At 43.0% G+C, this 20,013-nt stretch overlaps 2 protein-coding genes across 2 annotated transcripts; both read left to right on the top strand.

Annotated features, from left to right (window-relative positions):
- The first annotated feature begins 10,100 nt into the window (after positions 1-10,100).
- LOC142993152 (5,6-dihydroxyindole-2-carboxylic acid oxidase-like) lies at positions 10,101-14,612 on the top strand. The gene is made up of 7 exons (XM_076143824.1): positions 10,101-10,589; positions 11,375-11,697; positions 12,491-12,695; positions 13,256-13,423; positions 13,669-13,848; positions 13,929-14,075; positions 14,166-14,612. The coding sequence occupies exons 1-7, from the start codon at positions 10,235-10,237 to the stop codon at positions 14,351-14,353; spliced, it is 1,566 nt and encodes a 521-aa protein (XP_075999939.1). The 5' UTR covers positions 10,101-10,234; the 3' UTR covers positions 14,354-14,612.
- A 1,082-nt stretch (positions 14,613-15,694) lies between these two features.
- lurap1l (leucine rich adaptor protein 1 like) lies at positions 15,695-19,810 on the top strand. Its single transcript, XM_076143912.1, has 2 exons — positions 15,695-16,290; positions 17,689-19,810. Exons 1-2 carry the CDS (start codon positions 16,075-16,077, stop codon positions 18,076-18,078), a joined length of 606 nt encoding a protein of 201 aa, XP_076000027.1. The 5' UTR covers positions 15,695-16,074; the 3' UTR covers positions 18,079-19,810.
- The last annotated feature ends 203 nt before the right edge of the window (positions 19,811-20,013 follow it).

The raw sequence follows: 20,013 nt of genomic DNA, 5'->3' as shown, positions 1-20,013 counted from the left end.
AACATACTTAAATCTGTCTTTTCTACCGCAAGATATTTTTGTGGAACTTTCTGAGTGCTAGAAAAAAAAGTGGAATGTCATATTTTTTCATTCCCCAAGACAGGATGAGTCGGTCTCTAGTTTGGCTTTAATCGCAGGGATTCACATTGTACCCTTGAGCCACGTATCAGTGAGGGGGGAAAATGAGGTCTGCGTCTGAGACTTTTGTACAGCTGCGACTGAACTCAGTGAGAGTGCATCAATCGGAGACAAGGCACAAAACATAAATGCCCAATTATAGCAGCTTCAAAAGAGAGATGCGCTTAAAAATTAATAACAGGATGCATTATGTAATGGATAATGGTTGGTTATGTAACTGACCCAAATATGAAGAATAGAAGTAGAAGAATAGTTTGGAATTGTCTTTCTGTCAAATCTGAACTTTGTATTGGTTGCATCTGTGTGTCAGCATCAAACAAGGTGAGGAAACCAATGAGGACAGGATGGACTATCTGGTCTCAAGGTGCCTGCATCCCAGAGGATTCTCTTCTGTCTTGTAGTTACTTCAAGTCAACATCAAGCCCGCTCTCCCCAAAGCATGAATGGCCGAGGGACTGTAGCGCAGCTTGTAAATCGAGCAGCCCAAGGCAATGAGCGCTCGTTCCTACATACTGATTCGGCGTCTCGAGTACAGTTTGGAAAGATGTCCTCAGCCTTCTCTCTATAAGTTTTCCTTGGTTTCTTTGAAGTTTTGCTCCACAGGAAAAATAGAAGAAATGTTTGATTTTCACTAATAGCTTCTCATGAGTACAACATTGCAGACTGCACTTAGCAACAGGCAAAGAGGATGGTCTGGCATTGTCAGTGAAAAACGAGAAAAAAGACACTTCAGTTTGCTCCGACAAGACATTGGGTTCCCTCTAGGCCAAACCCGGCTTTATATTTGAAGAATCATTTACTAACTAAAATGTTAGGACCAGAACCCTTCAGAATTCTCCCAGTTTACTCACAAGGATATGTGGTTAATTATTTGACAGTATGTTTGGGTTTATGCACCACAGACTTTTCAAAGCCTTCCCTCCTAAGGCTCTCGTCTGTACAGCGATTGCCTCACCCAAGGGACGGGTCACAAGCTGCTTATTGATAGCCAAAGCAAAGAGTCCTGACAATAAGCAAAAGCACTGGGACCCCAGGGTGCAGCATATTCCCTCATGGCAGCAGGAAATACATAGTATAGCCTATTTCTGCAGACAGAGATTGTCCTAAATCTGTAACTCCCTGGTCTTTAAATGAGCCTTGTTAGTCTCACGGTGCTGTATTCTAGCTTAAGAAGCAGTCTGCAAAAGGAAAATGACAAATGTGTGAGCTGTATAGGTCCTTAATTAGTTTAAGTCCCTGGCGCACAAGTTTTCACTTAGGTCTGAAAGCTTAAGATCTCCCATTTTGGACTTTCTGGTCACTTGGAGCTCTTAAAGTAACAATTGAGTATATTTTTTGCATCAGCTTGCGTTTCTGATTTGTGCAGAAAGCCTTATTTCGCCCTAATTTCAGGTTCGGCTAATAATAATAAAGTCTATGCTGTGCACCGTCATTGTAAAGTGCTCCGAGTTCGTACGTCAAATTCATTTCCTTGATCTTATTTTTCAGTTTCTTTGCCATCTTTGGGGGTGCAAAGTGTCTGCCCCTGTGGATGCACCAACTTCAACTTGAAACATTTCTTAAAAAGCCCTTAATTCCAGCCAGATACCTGCTTTTAAACTTTTGAGCGTTTGGGCTTTGACCATGTTAAAAACAAAGAAAGAGCAGCTTTTCAAAAGCTCAGGTGGAGTCCAAATCCATCCAGCGACAGCGATTAAGCTCCTGTCTACCTAGAAAGGTATGGAACCAGTTTGATCTCTGGACTCAGGATTAAAGGCTGGATGAAAAAGCTGATAGATGGAGCCCTGCTCTTTGGAATAGTTTCTCCTTGAATCGCTTAAATGTTGTGATTCAACTGCTTATTGAGTTCATGCTCAGTTTTGGGCAAAAACCTTGAGTGCAAGAATGTCGTTCAAATAAATGCTGAAATGTAACCATCTGCAGCTGTGGTACGTGTATATCATCACATTGCCCAAAACAAAATTCGTGAACGTGTCATTTCATGTATTTGTCGGCCTGCTACAATGCTTTTTGTTTTGACAAATCCCTGTCATTCAGAGACAAATCAGGGTACTTTTTACTCCACAACACCTAAGAAAATGCAGACGTTCCTTCCTTTTTATACCGCATTTCTTTTCTTTCATTCTTTAAAGTTTTCACTTGACAGCAGAAGTAAACGCTCCTTTCCTTTCTTTACTGTTCTTGAACTTACATCAATGTAGGACTGTGATGAGGTATTCCACCGCTATGGTGCTGTTGCTTTTGCATTGCACAAAGTCCTTTCAAACCTGTACTGTGTACTTTGATATCATCTAAATGTGAGGAAAGTGTCATTGTTTCATCACTTCCTCTCTTACACCCCAAACAATGATTGCAGAACGGTGTGTTCTGATGAAGACTTGTATCCTGAAGGCTCCAGTCTCAGAAAACAAGATGTTAGACTGAATCCTGCGTGTTGCACCATCTTTTTGTTTTGTTTTGGAGTGACTCTGAACTGAGGTGCTGTTGGGACATTAGGGCAACGGATCGACTGAAAAGAAGCGCACCTGTCCTGAATCTCAAACTGTTCCCGTCTTGTTGCCATTACTCATCTTCCTTCATGCTGTGGCAGCGTATTAGTTACGCAGCATCCACTAATGTTACAGCCTGTTAGCTACTCATGATCTTCCACTGCAGCAGTACCCAGTGTGTTTTTTCGTCTCCGCTTGCTTTCGGTTGGGTTTTGTCTGGGTATATTGATTCTGTCTGCACTGCTGGAGTGTAAGTGGGTACATCTGCCTTCGTCCTTTATTCTGGTACAACCATACAGTACTCTGTGTAATGGATGTCAGCCTACTTGCAGAGATATTACAATATTCTGTTAGCGTCTTTTTCATTTTCTGTCTTTCTCATTTTTTTTTCCAAGCACAGTCGAACCCCTCCCATGTGCAAACCTCAGCAAATCCCTTATGGCTCCCTGAAACATCCTCCAAACCCCCTCGCTGTTCCAGAGACTGACTCTGACTCCAAATTATGAAGAAATATGTATAGGAGATGGCCGACTGTCACAGGTCCCATGGAAATTTCCCTTTAATTAATCTTGGGCAGAAATTGGCAGCTCTGGCATCACGACACTCATCACAGCTCCCTGAAGTAGATCCAATTTTCTGTCTCAATAGGCATTAAATTAGCAAGAACATTTCCACCATCGTCACCCCGGCACGCATAACAAATGAAACACATTTGGTTACGTGACATAATGGAGTGCTAATAAATGACTCGCCGCCCGTGCAATGTACAGGGAGAGACGGCAGCAGGTGACTAACGTTTTCCACAACTGCTCAAGATGCGTGCAAACAGGCTGATTTTTATGTAACTCTGGTTCAGTTCAGATTTTTTATCATTTCTTGGTCTTTGGATGTTTAGATTGAACAATCTTGATTCGTGGTGCGATCACAAAACATCCCAAGTTTAATTAACAGCATTTCACCTCTGCTGGCCTTTGCCCCGCAATCACAAGCACTAAGAACTGCTGCAAAATTGCGAGTTGCAAAGGAGACCTGTGTTTTCTCTTGTGATTCACACTTGGATTGTTCTCAGATTGTTCCTCACAGCCAAAAACGTGGCGCATAAACAGATCGATGCAGCTCAAGATTGTGAGGCGCCGCATTCATTTCCTTTTAGGTGCTAAGAAAACACAAAGTTAGCAAGCACTCATCCAAGAGTGTCAGATTATTCAGTGTGAGAACATATTAGCATGTCGCCAGTGCATTTTGTTCAGACTGGGGAACTTTTGTATTCGTCTCAAAAACTTTCATCATCCCACATGACACGGAACAAAGACTCTCTGGAATTGTTTGCACAGACCTCAGATGTGACTAGAGTGTCGGTAGACGGGGTGCCTCCATCTCTGCAGGAAAAAAGTGAATTGCTTTACAATCTCTGAATAACACCATATACACTAACTACCTGGTGAAAAAGTTGCTCTCTCGACAATAACTCTGAACATTAGCAGCCATCTGTCCAGAAATGTCTCATTGGAATCCAGATCAGGGAGTATACCCATTGCTTTTGATCATCTGTCTTTGTCTGTCAATCCCTGGATGTCTGTGGTGACTGAAGGCTTTTAGGCGCCTGAGGGAAGCAACATGTGAGGGGACACCTAATGAGGGACTCAGCGGGACCTGCGGCTTATCACACAGTTGGAGCACATGAGGGCCGGATGGTTGAGATCAAATGGCAGCAGATAAACATTGGGAATTTGTTTCGAATATGGAAGTGTCAATGTTGCTGAAACTGCGAAATCAAATACGATATGGATATGTGATGATAGTCAACACAGTATAGGTTTACGGTTTGGTTTTAGAGGATATTGTGAAACTGCTGCTGTTCTTTTATAGAATTTGGTTTCGTACTCAAATGTAAAGATTTCTAACTTAAATGATCTAAATCCTAAAGGCAGTTTGTTGGCGAACATTCTCGCAGACACAAGGCAACATTAGCAACCCCTTGAAGTCACAGTTCTGTCCATGTGATGAGTTGAAGTGTAATTCTCTCTTCTTTTTACCTTTGTTGTTTGAGCTTCACTAACACTGGAGAATGAACGATCATTATCTTGTTAGATCCACAACTTCCTTACTTTCTTTCTTTCTTTAAGTCTTTATCTGAAAAGTAATTTGTAACTATAACCATTAAATAGATGTAGTGAAGTGAAAAGTACTTGTCTTTCCCCGGCCATAAAATAGAATTACACCTGAGCCTGTGTGCCAAATTGCACCAAACTCAAGTAATTGTACTTGGTTACTTTTCACAAAGTCCCTCTCCTCTCTTGTACTCTCTTCCATTCCCCACTGAGGTTTATTAAGTGTTTCCTCCAGTAACAGCGAACAGTGTGTGCAGCGAGCGAGCTGGCCCCAGTATAAACTGCGCCCCTGTCATCATCCTGTTCTATCCTGCAGTTTAATTGGCTGAGACTCTCAACACCTCCAAGCTTCGCCTGCTCGTCCCCCCTCCCCCAACTCCCTGCTACATCCCGGAGCATCTGTGGTATTCCTCACTAATTACCGCCACTGTCTGCGTATCGCCTCCGCCACGTTACTTATCAATACCCGCCGTCGTTGCCACACGTCTGTGAAAAATCTATGAAGCGGGTCTCGAGGATTGACCAGAAAGCGATGCCCTTTCAGGAGGCTCCTGCTAGACTAATGACTGTTAAAAAGCAATCAAGTGGTAGCAGCAGTCTGGGCAGTAGATCTCTGTTTTTTATTGCTAAAGTCCAGTCATGGCACCTCTGCTGTTTAAATTATTGCTATGTAAATCACCTGAAGTGCTTTGGTATTGGAAAGCAGCAGATTTAAGATGCTGGTGCATGTGCTAAGTAGACAGTATCCCAATATTCAACGGGGCCTTCATTGGAGAGACTCGCTCCTGCTATTCATCAGTGTGTCAGTCTACCCAGAGCTGGCACTACATTACGGGACGTTCCCTGGCGGAACAAATGAAGTTCTCCCCTCCTCGCTCGTATTCAAAATGCTTATTCTGGAATTTCTGCAAACTGATGTGAAGAAGCAGCTGAAAGTTTTGTACAGGAAACAGTTTTGCCTTACCGCTGCCTTATTTCCCTTGCTGGGCAACTCTGTCTCCACGTCTCCTCTGAGTCAATAGATAAAGCCAAAAATAAAAATAACTCAATTAAAAGAAACTCAATATTTACTCAAATAAATCAAATTCTTTAAGTTTTGTGTGAAAACATCTTGAGTTTGGGCTGGAAATAATGAATTCATTTGAATGAATGTTAGACATCTGTGTCCTGCTGAAGCTTTTGACAAACATCGATTCAATTTCATGACTCGTGGGAAACATTCCAATTATTTAAGCCTTTTTTGTTTTTAGTCCCGGAAGTGAAATATTCCAGGCAGTTTGTGAATTGATCTAATGTGAAAAATAAAATCCAGTGTGGATTCATTGTCCAGCTCTTTACATGAGCTATCACTGCCATCTGCTGGTTAGAGTACTCTATTGCATCTACATTGTTTATTTTCACTGAGAAAGGTCTGTGTGTGACTGTGGTAATAATGATGCAAGTTTCATATTTTATTTCTCTATTCATAAAGCCAATATGTTTACTTTTGCTTGTTTGCGCTGTGCCACATAAAGCATGAACATGGATGCAGATTTAAGCACATATAACACAACAATGCACATGGTGTATATGCAAGAAATATCATCAGCAGTGTCGCTCTACAAAGGCATAATATCAAAGAGTTGGCATAGGTTTTATTTTCAATACCAGACGGGACATTAAAAAGTTCTGCTGATGGCAGGATTACAAGTTCTGATTTATTCACATTTGGAATTAAACTTTCACCTCCATCCCCCAATCGCCAAATGTTCTGTTCAACCCAAATTTCACCTTGAGGCGCAACGACGCAGATTTCACAGTGGCGTGTTGTTAATCGTCATCTTATGGCTATTTGGTGTACAAAGCATTTCACCTCAGGCGATTCAGGGCCATAAATTACAGAGATTAAACGACAGAATACAGGGGACGGAATGGTAAAGGAGATGAGAGACTTCCCCACACACACACACACATACACACACACGCACACACACACATATATATTCACACCAACCTCCTGTTCCCACACCCCGAGGGCTTCAGTCATGAGCTTGCTTCATTCCGTAAGCAGACGATCCCACAGGAAAGGGCTCCATTCACTTTCAGAACAATTCGGGAAAGAAGCTTTGCGCTCACTCTCATATTCGCTTTAATAATTAACTTAGAAGTTATTAATCTAGTTTATACAGGACTGATTTAGATGATTTATATTTCTATTAAGCAAATGAATACAAAAAGCAGAGGGTGAGAAGGGAGATAGGAGACTTTGTAGGGAAGGAGTGAGAGAGAGAGAGAGAGAGAGAGAGAGTAGTGATGGTGAGTAGTTGCAGGCATCATGTTAAGGAAAGAGAGAACAAAGAACTGGGAGTCATATGAACACGGCTCCCTAATGACTCCCACTGTGCCATTTTGACCAAAGGCGCAGATTACCATTAAGCCCGAGTCACATCCTCTCACATGATCCTCTGTCCTGCCCAAGGTGTATTCACACTCACACACACACACACACACACACACACACGCACGAGCACACACGCGGAATGGTAGCTGGTGGCGCGGAGGAGCTGGGGAGGATGGAGGGATGAAAGGGAGGTGGGCTGCCTGCGCCGTCACGGGTCGGGCAGTGTGTGTGTGTGCCAGACATGGAGGCGTGCTGACAGGGAGATGCAGCAGCTCTCCACACAAACAAGACAAAATCATCTCTGTGCCATTATGAGCCATGTGATTATGAGCGACCTTTGACCCTTTTTGCCTTCACCCCCGCCACAAAATCAGCAATCGCAACGGATTTCTATGAGCTGCTCGCTGTTTTGACGCGCGCTCATTTTGGCACTTTTTTTTGAGCAGTATGGAAATTTTGCAGTGAAATGCCAAACTTAAAAGCTTCTCAAAGACTTAATCAAAAGACGATCAGTAAATAACTCCTCCCTCCCGCCCGCTCTTCTGAAACATGACCTTTTAAAGACTGCAATCCATTTTCAGGTCAATAGCACTTAAATTATTAAATACCTCATTCAAGTCCATTAGAATGCAAAGTCAAAATTCAATCAGGCCCTCTGGAAGACGCGTAAGGTCAAATGATTTATCACAGCAGCTGTTACAGTATTCGTTATCATATTTCACAAAATTCAAATAAGACGGATAGAAGGCCAAAGATGGACGATGTTTAATCGTTCATAACAACCTTGTTGAGGAGGCGTGGGGAGGGGGGGGGGGGGCCATGGCGGAGGAATGCTGCAGCGGTTCACAATGTATTCCATGAGAATGAGCTTAGTGCCTAGCTTTGTGTAATCCTCACCGCCACGCCCCAATTATGAAAGAATACGTACATGTGACTGGGTTAAGCGTCTGTGTTTCTCTGAGAAACGGCAGTTGAGGGGTGATGATGTCGCGTCCGCGCTCCTCGTGTGTTTCTGGGAGCACGCCGCCGCATATTGAAATCATCTGACGACCAAAACGCATTTACAGTACTCAATATTTCACTGCCATTGCATTTTCAAGACTGCTGTGTATCTGCAACTTCACCCTCTTTAGTCTTTCCTCTCTGTTTAAACCCAGGCTTATGTATAGACTTTAATATGAAGCTACAAGCCGACCATTGAACTCTTGAGTATGTCAAGCATTTGCTCACTAATTAGTCGTAGGAGTCGATCCCCTTGAGAATACCCGGGTAGAGTTATCTCAAAAATGATATCTAACAATTAATGCGAGGAAACTATTATTGTTTACACCCACTGTCCTTTGTGCAGCCCACTGCGAAGGTTGCCGTGCATGATGGGAATTTAATCGGCATCTCTGAGACTCCTTTGTTTCAGTTTTTGCTGATTCGGCTGCGTATTCGAGCAATAATGATTCCCATTACAAAACTGTGTTGCTGTTTAATTAGGATGCTTTCTTTCCCCGTCTGTGTTACCAACTCTGTAATAAACTCATCAAATCTACCACTTTAGACTTTCACCTGCAGTGGCTGAAGGGTGGATTGAATGTCGCCCAGGCAGTTTATCAGAGGTAAACAGGAGAGTAAGTAGAAGCTCCAAGCCAAAGTGTTTTTCATATTGCAAATAAGTCACAATCAAATGCATTTTTTATGCTTGCTGACTCCACTTTCATCCATCACACTGGATTAGCATCCAGGGATATAATGATGATGCCTGAGTAAGACTTTCAAGTGTTTCTACTCTAGATTAATATTACAACTTTCACAGGTTGATGTTTATGCAGTTGAGGCAAATCTTCTGACAGCCTGTAAATAAAGTCAAAGTACCGCAGAGTATTCAGATACCTAAGTAAAAGTATTAGGAAGAAGTAGAATCCTTCCATCTCTGGTTTTGGGACGTAAGGTTAGGAAAAGGATCAATAAAAGACATTAGGATGGAAAATGAAAGAGAATCAAAAGAATGGTTGAAGGTAATAATGAAGGACAGAAGAAAATGGGAAAAGAATGATAACATTTTTGATATTTTATAACCGTTTCTCTTAGGGATTGTAAAATCTGAGTATGCAAAGTTACGACAGCTGTCAGATCAAATAAGTAAAGGAAAAGTCAAATATTTCCATGAGGTGCAGTAAAGTAACAGCAGAAAGTCACCCAAAGTATGAAAGTAGAGTTTCTCTCTACATCAAAGTACTTGACTGCAGTATACTTAAGTAAATGTATCTTGTAAAGTCTATCTGCAGGTTGGTGAATAATGAAAAGAGTTTAAAATCATTCCAGGAATTCAGCATTCTGAGAAGTTGTGTTACTTCCACTGAGTAAATTCACGTGAGGGTGCTGCAGGAGCTGCACCCTGGGGTGTTTGGTGCTCACAAGGGGGGAAAGGGTGGGATCAGAGGGCCTGCTGATGGAGGGAGAGAGGGGCCCTGTTCAGTCAAATGACCTGAATATGATAGCTTTGGACAAAGATATCAACATCTGAGGCTGATTTGTGTAGGTTACAGCGTTAGACCCACTGGAACAAATGAGATTCCTGTGCAGGTTTTTGCTTTGGTTTGAAGTATGATCTGTCTGATAAAGCAGCGTCCATTTCATGATCAAATAATACAAACATCAATATGCAAAAGGCCTCATATGGTGGAATTCACTTTCATACTGTGCCAATGAAATAATGTATCAATGTAAAACATGAAAGTTTGTGTTTAGGGCTCTTTTCTGATTCTCATAGTTTCAGTTTTAAACGTGTGAGCTCCTGCAGTGTGTTTGTGACTCACATTGGCCTCTTTTCTTCATTCACCAGAGGGAAATATGATGTTTTGTGATGCCATCACGCGGGAGGCAGAAATCCTGGTAGTCATGCGCTAATCCGCTATTTAAGGTCAGTGGTGCAGGGGGGATTGGAGCCAAGGGCCTGCGTGGTGCACGGGGAGGGGAGACAGACAGAGGCGCTCCTGATGTGACAACTTTCTGGATACGGTGATTGAAGAGACAAAGTTATTAAGCATAAGATCAAGTTTGGGAAGTTTTTTGACCCACACGCGTTAAGTTTTTCGAGCGTAAATTTGTTTTTGGTTTTTTTGGAGATGTGGCGTTTCTGTCTCTTGGTGCTTGTGTGCGCGGCGGTCGTACGCGCTCAGTTCCCCCGGGAGTGTGTGACCTCGGAGGGGCTGCGGAGCGGCGAGTGCTGCCCCTCGCCCACGGGACTCGACAACGACCAGTGCGGCTCCGCTTCGGGACGCGGTCAGTGCGTGGCCGTCGCGCCGGACGCGCGGCCGCACGGCCCGCAGTACCCGCACGATGGACGCGACGACCGCGAGAGATGGCCGATCCGTTTCTTTAGCCGCACCTGTCAGTGTAACGGGAACTTCAGCGGGCACAGCTGCGGCCGCTGCAGACACGGAATGACCGGGAGCAACTGTGACGAGCGGGTCTCTGTGGGTGAGTGGGAGTCCGAGGAAGGGGGGCATTTTACTTCAATACATCTATATTACACATTAAGACTTTTGTCAAATATATATAGTAAGATTATTTAATCACTGTGAAATAACTATAATAAATAATAAATTTGCGTATAATGGTTAAACCTACCCAAAGTAAACATATTAGTGACGCAATATGCAGGAGTGGAAACTGGGATGTCCTTTAAAGTCATTGCAACTTATCTTGTGAAAATTGTGCTTAAAGATAATTACTATTTACCCTAATAGATAAGAAGTCATTCATTAAAAAAAATATGCAAAAGTAAAGAATTATCAGTAAAATAAATTAATGTACAGTTTATCCAAATAAAAGTCCCTGTTCGAATGTTAAAATGTTGTTTGCCTCATGAAAGTCTCCCAAAATTTGAAATTCAGAGTGTGTGAAATAAACTTCATATCTCCAGTTTAGAATGAAAATCACTCAAAATGGCAGACAAGACTTTTCAGGTTTACAGTAGAGTAAAAGTACAGACAGAGTAGACCAAAAATGTGCTGTACCTTCAAGCTAAAATCATACAAGGCACTACCTGAAAGTATTTGAATGTGTAAAGTGAGTACAGTCTTCAGACAATAGTACCTGAATATAGCACTTTATGCAATATTGTATGTATGACTTGTCTGCACCTCTCTCTCTCTTATCTTGTTACTGTAACTCTGTACTTTCTCTCTCATTTCACACTGAGCTGGAATGAACGTATGACTGCTTGTGTTAATCCCATTCTGTTCCTCCGTTAATCCCCCCAGTAAGGAAAAACGTGATGCTGCTGGGCCCGGATGAGAAACGGGCCTTCGTGAACGCGCTGGACCAGGCCAAGCGCACGCTACACCCGGACCTGGTGATCGCCACGCGCCACTACCCGGAGATCTTTGGGCCTGACGGGAACACCACGCAGTTTGAGGACGTCACTATCTACAATTACTTTGTGTGGTCGCACTATTACTCCGTCAGCAAGACCTTCCTGGGTGCGGGACAGGCCAGTTTTGGAGGGGTGGACTTCTCGCACGAGGGGCCCGGGTTCCTCACCTGGCACAGGTTCCATCTGCTGCAGCTGGAGCAAGACATGCAGGTGAGAGGGCAGAAGCTGATCAGTGGCTTTGCTGTGATTTCAGAATAAAGCAAAAACGTGAATCAGACATCTATAATTAGCCTTTCAACTCTTTCTCAATACATTCCCTGTATAATAGCTCTGCCAAGAAGGCATAACAAGAGGAATAAGCGTGTAAATACCAAGCCAAACTGATTTTATGTCCGTGCTGATTGGTTGCCTGAAGGATCGTCACCAACTGTTTCCCCTGTACCGATACATCACACCACCAGACACATCAGCCCCAGCTTTCCTTTCACTTCCCTTGTTTGCTTTGCTCCACGCTTGCAGTATTGGCGAGGAAATCACAATTGACGTGACAATTTCACGCCTTAACAAGCAGACACCACACAAAATGTGATTTTAAGTGTTTTACAGCCCGAGCTTGGATGTGATCAGCCCACCATGGCGCCTGTTGGCCGTTTCTCGCTCGGTCGGGACGTATTGGGCATTGCATTTATGTGATTATACTGCCTGACATTATTGTTTCTACATTGGCTGTTAAAGAACCAATTTCCATTCATTGCAAATGTATTCAGGCTTGGTAAATTTATAGATGTTGTTAGATATTGACTTCAGAGCAAAACACAGTGTGTGAATATCACACTCAGTTTATTCTTTGTATTAAAGGATTTCATAAATTGGAGTTTACGGATACTTAGACAGGGAAAGGAATTCAGTTTTGTCTCTTAACTATTTGTGGTTGTGGCGGAAAACAGTGTGTACAAAGTTAGGTTCTAGTCTTCACTTCACTGCCCTGTTTTTACACAATCAGGACATGCTGCAAGATCCATCCTTTGCTCTGCCTTACTGGAACTTTGCCATCGGTGGAAGCACGTGTGACATCTGCACAGATGAACTGATGGGCGCCAGAAGCAGCTTTGACATGAATTCCCTGAGCACCAACTCCGTCTTCTCCCAGTGGAGGGTCGTCTGTGAGGGTGTGGAGGACTACGACACACTGGGAACCATTTGTAACAGTAAGATTATTGTACCTTAACATGACTGACAGAAGATGAAAAATCAATTACAGCAGCTATTTTCATTTTGAAGAGTTCTTTCTCGGCATTCAAAACGGATTGTGGTCCAGCGTGGATATCCTCACACTTTCTTACCCAAATTACCATGAAATCCTGTGTGTATATTCATGGTCCACTGAGAAGGAATCCCTATTTCATTGGTGACCCTTTGACCTTAATAATCCAGGGCCACCAGCAGGTCAGATTTTACCCTTGAACCAACATGTTAGTTAATGAGAGTTGCCATGAAAACTGAGTGAACAGATTTCCATGTTTTGGTGACCCTTAGGTGAATTAAAATAACTTTGTTGTTTGTTCCAGTACTGTCCATTATTTACATTTTGTGGGATGTAATAACCACTACAGCTTCTAGATGTCACTGTTAGAGCAGTAGGATTCATTGCTCTGACATCTTTGCCTCGCTGCAGTCTATAAGGAGAGAGAAGTGCATGAAATCACTAAACTGATACGAGATGATGATGAAATGGAAAGAAATGGCAACACAGTGCATCTCCTCATAGGCACTGAGACGTCTCCCATTAGAAGGAACCCTGCAGGAAACGTCAACAGACCAATGGTCCAGCGTTTACCTGAACCCCAGGACGTGGCAGACTGTCTGCAGGTCAACACTTTTGACACACCGCCTTACTACTCCACCTCCAGCCAGAGTTTCAGGAACACAATTGAAGGTGAGTGTGTGTGTGTGTGTGTGTGTGTGTGTGTGTGTGTGTGTGTGTGTGTGTGTGTGTGTGTGTGTGTGTGTGTGTGTGTGTGTGTGTGTGTGTGTGTGTGTGTGTGCGTGCGTGCGTGTGCGTGTGTGTGCGTGTGTGTGTGTGTGTGTGTGTGCTGTGTGCTTGTGTCATGTGTCGAAACTACAAATACACATTTATAGACACATTGCATTTGCTCATTTCCTCTCATGTTGTGTTGGTAGGGTACAGCGCCCCCCAGGGGAACTACGATCCCGCAGTCAGGAGCCTCCACAACCTGGCTCACCTGTTCCTGAACGGGACAGGTGGACAGACGCACCTCTCACCCAACGACCCCATCTTCGTCCTGCTCCACACGTACACAGACGCAATCTTTGATGAGTGGCTCAGGAGACACAACTTAGGTGATGTTACAATTAAATCTGTCTTTCTTTAACTGGTGTTTGGTGGTCCCCCTTACTTTAAAGTCCTGTTGTTTCCGCAGATTCAGTCGTGTATCCAGATGAAAACGCCCCCATTGGTCACAACAGGGGCTACAACATGGTGCCTTTCTGGCCGCCAGTGACAAATGCTGAGATGTTCGTGACAGCCCCTGATAATCTGGGTTACTCTTACGAGGCAGAATGGCCAAGTATGAATTTCTCTTCCCCTTTACCTGTGGCTATTTGTGAATTCATATGCAAATGATTCGATAAAAGATCACCTCCTCCTTCCTTTCTAGGCCAACCCTTCAGTCTGACGGAAATCATCACCATGACAATAGTTGTTGCCCTTGTAATCGTCGCAGTCATTTTCGCTGCCAGCACATGTCTGGTGCGTGCCAGGTCTTACAAGATGGAGGGCCACCAGCCTCTGCTCGGGGACCAGTATCAGCGCTATGATGACCTCAAAAGCCAATCTGTGGTGTAGGATCAGTGTTTGAACATCAGCAGCTTCAGATACTGTACATGCCTTTTCCCTTCAACACTGACACACAGCTATGCAGTTTACCGCCTGTGTCTGAGGGCTTCATAAGTACACCACCAGTGAATACATACTTACACATTCTCAGATAGTTTAAGGTGATGGGAAATCTGTCAATCATTGCTTTGTTTTGCTGCTTTCATATCTCGCTCAAGAAGTTTAGAGTATGAAATATTTTTTACAACCTTACAAAAGCAAGTGAACAATTTACTTATATTTAGCCTTAATTTGAAGAACATTGTTTTGTAATGAAAATAAACACATATACATCAAATTCTTAAAATTCTTGACTTTGCAAAGTGCAGTGTTACATTGCATAGCAGACGGTTCTACATGCACTTATTTAATGTCCTCTATAAATTAAATTAATGATCACATTTCCAGGTAATAGGGTGATTATATGCAACAACAACAACAACAACAGCAACCTTTCAATTTGCCAGTGAGTTTGTCTGTACTGTCTGTTATACATTGTGACATTACCATTTATATCCACAAGGGGGTGCAATAGCTAAATCTTCAAAACTATGCATATGCCTCATCGTGTGCTTTTTATATGATGTGTTCAGATTAATTAATCCATATGACCTGAACTGTTTAGATTATTGTTTATGAAGAAAAGTGAAACAGGGAAATGTGAGAAGAAAGAGCAGGCTGTAATCTTGAAACTTCACTGAATTTAAGCCTTTTTTTCCCAATCACTAATTTATATGAAAACGTCATTAATGCCATTCCGATTTGGTTTTTCTTTCTTTTTTTTTGCATTCCTTCGTTTTGGTGCTATTGACAAAAACCGGTCTTTTAGTCAACGTGTAGCGATAATTAGTGTTGCACAGGGAAACACCAATCAATATAATAAAAAACATTTATGACTTCCTGCATTAATTTCGCTTACATACACATAAAGTTCACCAATGTAAGCATAATGTAGATTGCATACATACATTAGATAATATGGCCTGATACATAAAACTCAGTTCACTTAATTGAGGCACTCATATTGGCTGTTTTCACAACAAATATATACAAACTATTTACTGTGGATATACATTACTAAAACAGCGTGTATATTTTATTTATTATCCAGACTAATATAACATGACAGCTTGAAATGAGAGGCCACAGTTCATACAGATGATTTATTTGTGAAAATTGACTCATTGTGCATCAACAAAGGCCTATTTCTTTGTGCGGACGGTGTACAGCCAAGTTGGCCGTTGTCTGAACTCAAATTGCGGTTTGTTCACACGCGGAGCTCCCTTCCCTCCCAGGCGCGCACGCAACACAGTGAACCCCGGCGTTGAGCTCACCTGTCCGGTGTCTGGTTTCAGAGGAAGCGCCTTTGTGGGAGGATCCACTGGGGGAGAGCACGCTGCTGCTGGGCTGCCTTTAAACTGTCTGACCCGCAGCGGAGGGAAGCACTTCCATGGAGGTCGGCCGCCGGGTGAGCATGTACTGGTAACGTAACGAGGCGTAACTCTGTGGAAGTTGAGACTTTCAGCGCGGTTGCGGCAATATTTCCCCGCCGGCAGAGCTACCTTTCCGGCTACTTTCAACCTGTCCGCCCCGGGGTCACATTGGAGCATTCCCCGGTGTCTTCCTCCCTTGCTCGCACGCGCCAAACAATCTGCACCGTGAACGCTTCAATCTGTGCATTCACCTCCAACATGGAAGAGGACAACGTTTTGCCCGATTTTAAGGATTTAGAGACGAAGTTGGGTCGTAAAGTTCCTGACAGTCTCGCTCGTTCGTTCGTGGGGGGAAAACACGACAACAAACACGAGAAACCCGCAACGCCACATTTACTTAATTGCTCATTTTATGCCAGTTCAGCGGACTTCAAAAGACTGGAGAGCAAAATGTTATTCCTCAAGCAAGAAATGGTGAGTAAAGTTTGTTCTATGTGACTTTATTTGTTATTGAATGAGAAATTAAGAATATGTCATAGTTGCAGAAGTTTTTTTTACTTATCCTAAACTATGTATATATACGTAACAGTTAATTTATCCACTTTGTCACTGATATTTAGCCCAATTTCCAGTTAGTGCTAATTACAGGACTATATATTCTGGAAAACCCTGCATAGAAAATGGCTAAAGCTTAATGCAAATGAGGCGTGTGTGTGTGGTTTTAAATGCCATCTCAACTGCTGCCTTGTTGTGTGTCTCATTGTTTTGAAGCAGTACTGTGAATCCACCTGCTCACCACAGCAGTTGTCAGTTGAGTTGATGATCTACTGTCAAACATGTGATCATGTTATAGGTCTGCTGCTAAAGGGTTTAAATGAGTCCATAATTCATTCAAAACACGCATGGTTACTATACTGTATAAGCTCTCCTTGTTTGACCCAGAGTCCCAGTAAACCCCCCATCATTTCTACCGTTAAGATCACTAAAGGTATTAGGATTTGCAAGCAGATGGCCAGTTTGACCGAGTTCTGCAGTCTTGTATCACCACAAGCTTACACACGCCTCACCATAAGGCAACAGATTGAGACCTAGTGGTTCCATTCTCAGAACTTAGACCGATCTTATTCATAAACCAACTGTACCAATAGTAGAAAATCTCCTAATTAAAGTTGGTTGTCATTCTGCTCTTATGTCTCCTTTTAATCACTAATCCTATCAGACAACTCTGCACCAAGATGAGTGTGCACAAAGCAAATTCCCTCAAACTGGTTGAATTTATTCTATTGAGAAAATAAAAAAGGAAGAGAAAATGTATTAACCCTGTGTGTTAAATAAAACACCTCATTATGTAAAGTCAGCATCAGCGCAAAGTTTATTTACTAAAGTCTTTCACAAACACGTGGCAGCATTCTGTACTAAATAAAGGCCGGATGCACAGAAAGCGTTTCATCACGCCAGCTGTCTGCCATACTGTAACAGCCACTGTTTGCACTCATTGGCCCTAATGCACCGTGACTGTACCAGGCTGTTCCAGCTGTCCGTTTACACATTTGACGGGCTGGTTTGTCGCTCACTCGTCACAGGAGAATCCATTTGAGTGGCACCGCAGGCTGGCCACTTCCATCCCCAATCAATGGCACGGTTGTCATGACAGGAAGTTTAAATCAATGGTCGCACTGTGTACAGGAGATACGTCTCTGCTAACCATTTCCTGTTTATGCACTGACATGATTGCGCAAGTGGTCCAAGTCCTTTATGGAGACATAAAGGAGTGATTATCAGTATTGTGTTGTTATTGCCTTTGTGTGTCATATGAGCCGTGCAAAATCATTCTTTACACACAATTACCTGACTCCTTCTCTCCCAACACAGGCACATCTACGAGCCATCGACGTAAAGCTGATGCAGCAGCTCATGTCGATCAACGAGGGCATCGAGTCTATCCGTTGGGTGATAGACGACAAGGGAGAAGCAGCCAGCCAAGACGGCAGCCTGACGGGCAGCCTGTACAGCCTGTCAGACAGTCAGGAGGGCACCTCGCTGCGGGGAAGCTTCAATAGTTTAAATGACGGTAACAGCGACGGGCTGGACGGCCTGTCCGTAGGTAGCTACCTAGACACTCTAGCAGAGGACCTCCCAGATGACCCGTCACCCTCGGACCTGGACTGCTTTGTGGATAAACCCGTGATCGATGGCGACGCTTTTAGCAAATCGCCGCTGAAGGTCAGGGTGGAATCGGACGAATACTACTGCTTCGGATAATGGTGACGAACTACACGGGGTGATGAGTGAGACGTTGGGCGAAGGCAGATTTACAAACGCTTTCTTCACCTAGGCAAATTAGCACAAGTGACGGATCACTCCCACGTGCTCCACATTTTTCCATTGTGAGCCGCAGCCAGAACTCAGGAGTGACTCACAATACCTTTTCTCACAAATCGGCCTTCTCGTGTTGGGAACGTCGACACGCCTCATCACACCACTGCCACTCAATGTCAACTTAGAACTCTCTGTCTTAATATTTTTACACGGAGCTTAATGGAAACTCTAAAGGTGCTTAGGTGATCATGGAGATTGTGTTCATTGTGTAATCAGTCTAGTGTAACAATCGGCTATGTAGATATTGATCAGGTTGAATTTGATTATGCTTGATGAGACTGTTTATTACCTTTTACTCAGTTCCATTCAGCTTCACATATAAGAAAGGACAAGGATATAAAATCATAAAATACCCGGAGTGGGCAAAATATGATCCACACCTTGACATCGGATGATGTCTCAGTGCTTATTCCCTTATCTCTGTTTTATAGTGCACTTTAATCCAAGATATAGCTCCCGTGCCACCTAGGAACCTCAGTTTGAACATCCAATGGCGGTCCGTCGTTGGATCGTCCTCTGCCTTTAGCTCTCCAAACACATTGATGACAATACTCCTCCCTAATATGGGTTGGATGTCTTGTCCAGTTGGTAATGAACAATATTTACACAGCCGATTGTTACATGTGGTACAGGGATTGATTGACATTGATTCAGTTGATTGAACAGAGCTCGTGAATACAAATCTGAATGTTGCGGCACGTAGAAGGAAACAATGTAGGGAGAATCGCAACAGCATAAACCGCTGTGCCTACGCCGTCAACAAACACCGCACCTCCACGCTGCTACGTCGTGTGTGTATATACTCAGACCGGATCATGTCATTTGTGCAAAACCCATAAAGTAAATAAAAGTGAATCCTGTTTCCACATGTGGTGTTTTGCTACACCAGTACCTCAGTGACTTTCTGCGCCATAGTAACAAACCAACGCTTCCTCTCTTTATCCGCGGCGGCCTCATCTCGGGCTTTGTGTGTGTGTGTGTCAACCACAATCAGCCAATCTAGATGTAGATAAAAATTTAGCAGCTATTTGCAAAATTGCGACATTTCACGCTGCATGGTTCGAAAGGCTTATCTCTTTTTAAAAGTGGTTAAGTGTTACAGAAAGTGCAATTTGCTTCCATGCCAAATTCTGAGCACCGCCTACTGTTGTGAGCTTTTAAATATTTTTATAACATTAATGTGTTGACTGATGTGATTTACTTAAATTATTTGTTTGATTATACTAGAATGTGCATGTAGTTTGAAACACACACGGTTAGTTGTGTATTGTGAGCACAGATGCTTGACTGAACACCAAAAGCAATTTGAGTGTCTTTTTGAATAATTTAGGCCTGAAGCAACACTTGATACCAGATAGATGTGTTGATAGTTGGGCAGCACTGTATGTGAAACACACGTTTGCCTATAGTGGACCCATTTTGAAGCTAATTCTCTTGTTGTGAAAATGTTGTTTTTTTGTTGTTTTTTTAACACTGCGTTTGGAAAATCCATTGTTAAAGCTTTAAACTTGACTTGTATTTTTTCCCGATGCCTACTTTTGGAAAAAAACGTAATTGTTTGGTGATGTTGTGGAAATGAGATAATATATTGTGATTTTTCTTCTCGCTCACATCGTGTGCTTTTCTCTCTGCCAACAATGTCGTCTTAGCCCTGGTCATTTTCTCCATTTTTGGTAACAAAGCTGAGTTCTCTCTGACCTCATGGTGCAAACCTAATGAGGTGGAATGCTAACATTAAGGTGGTTTCCTTTTTTTGGTACATTAAGTTGGAATAATCTCTCCATAGTGAATATCTCAAGTTGTGCTCTGCGTAATGCA

This window comes from Genypterus blacodes, unplaced genomic scaffold (assembly GCF_046128005.1).
Source record: "Genypterus blacodes isolate CSIRO-AG114 ecotype Tasmania unplaced genomic scaffold, CSIRO-AGI_Gbla_v1 ptg000027l_1, whole genome shotgun sequence".
NCBI classification, from domain to species: domain Eukaryota; kingdom Metazoa; phylum Chordata; class Actinopteri; order Ophidiiformes; family Ophidiidae; genus Genypterus; species Genypterus blacodes.
The sequence above is the reverse complement of the archived record's forward strand: the minus strand, read 5'-3'. Positions and strand labels throughout refer to the sequence as shown.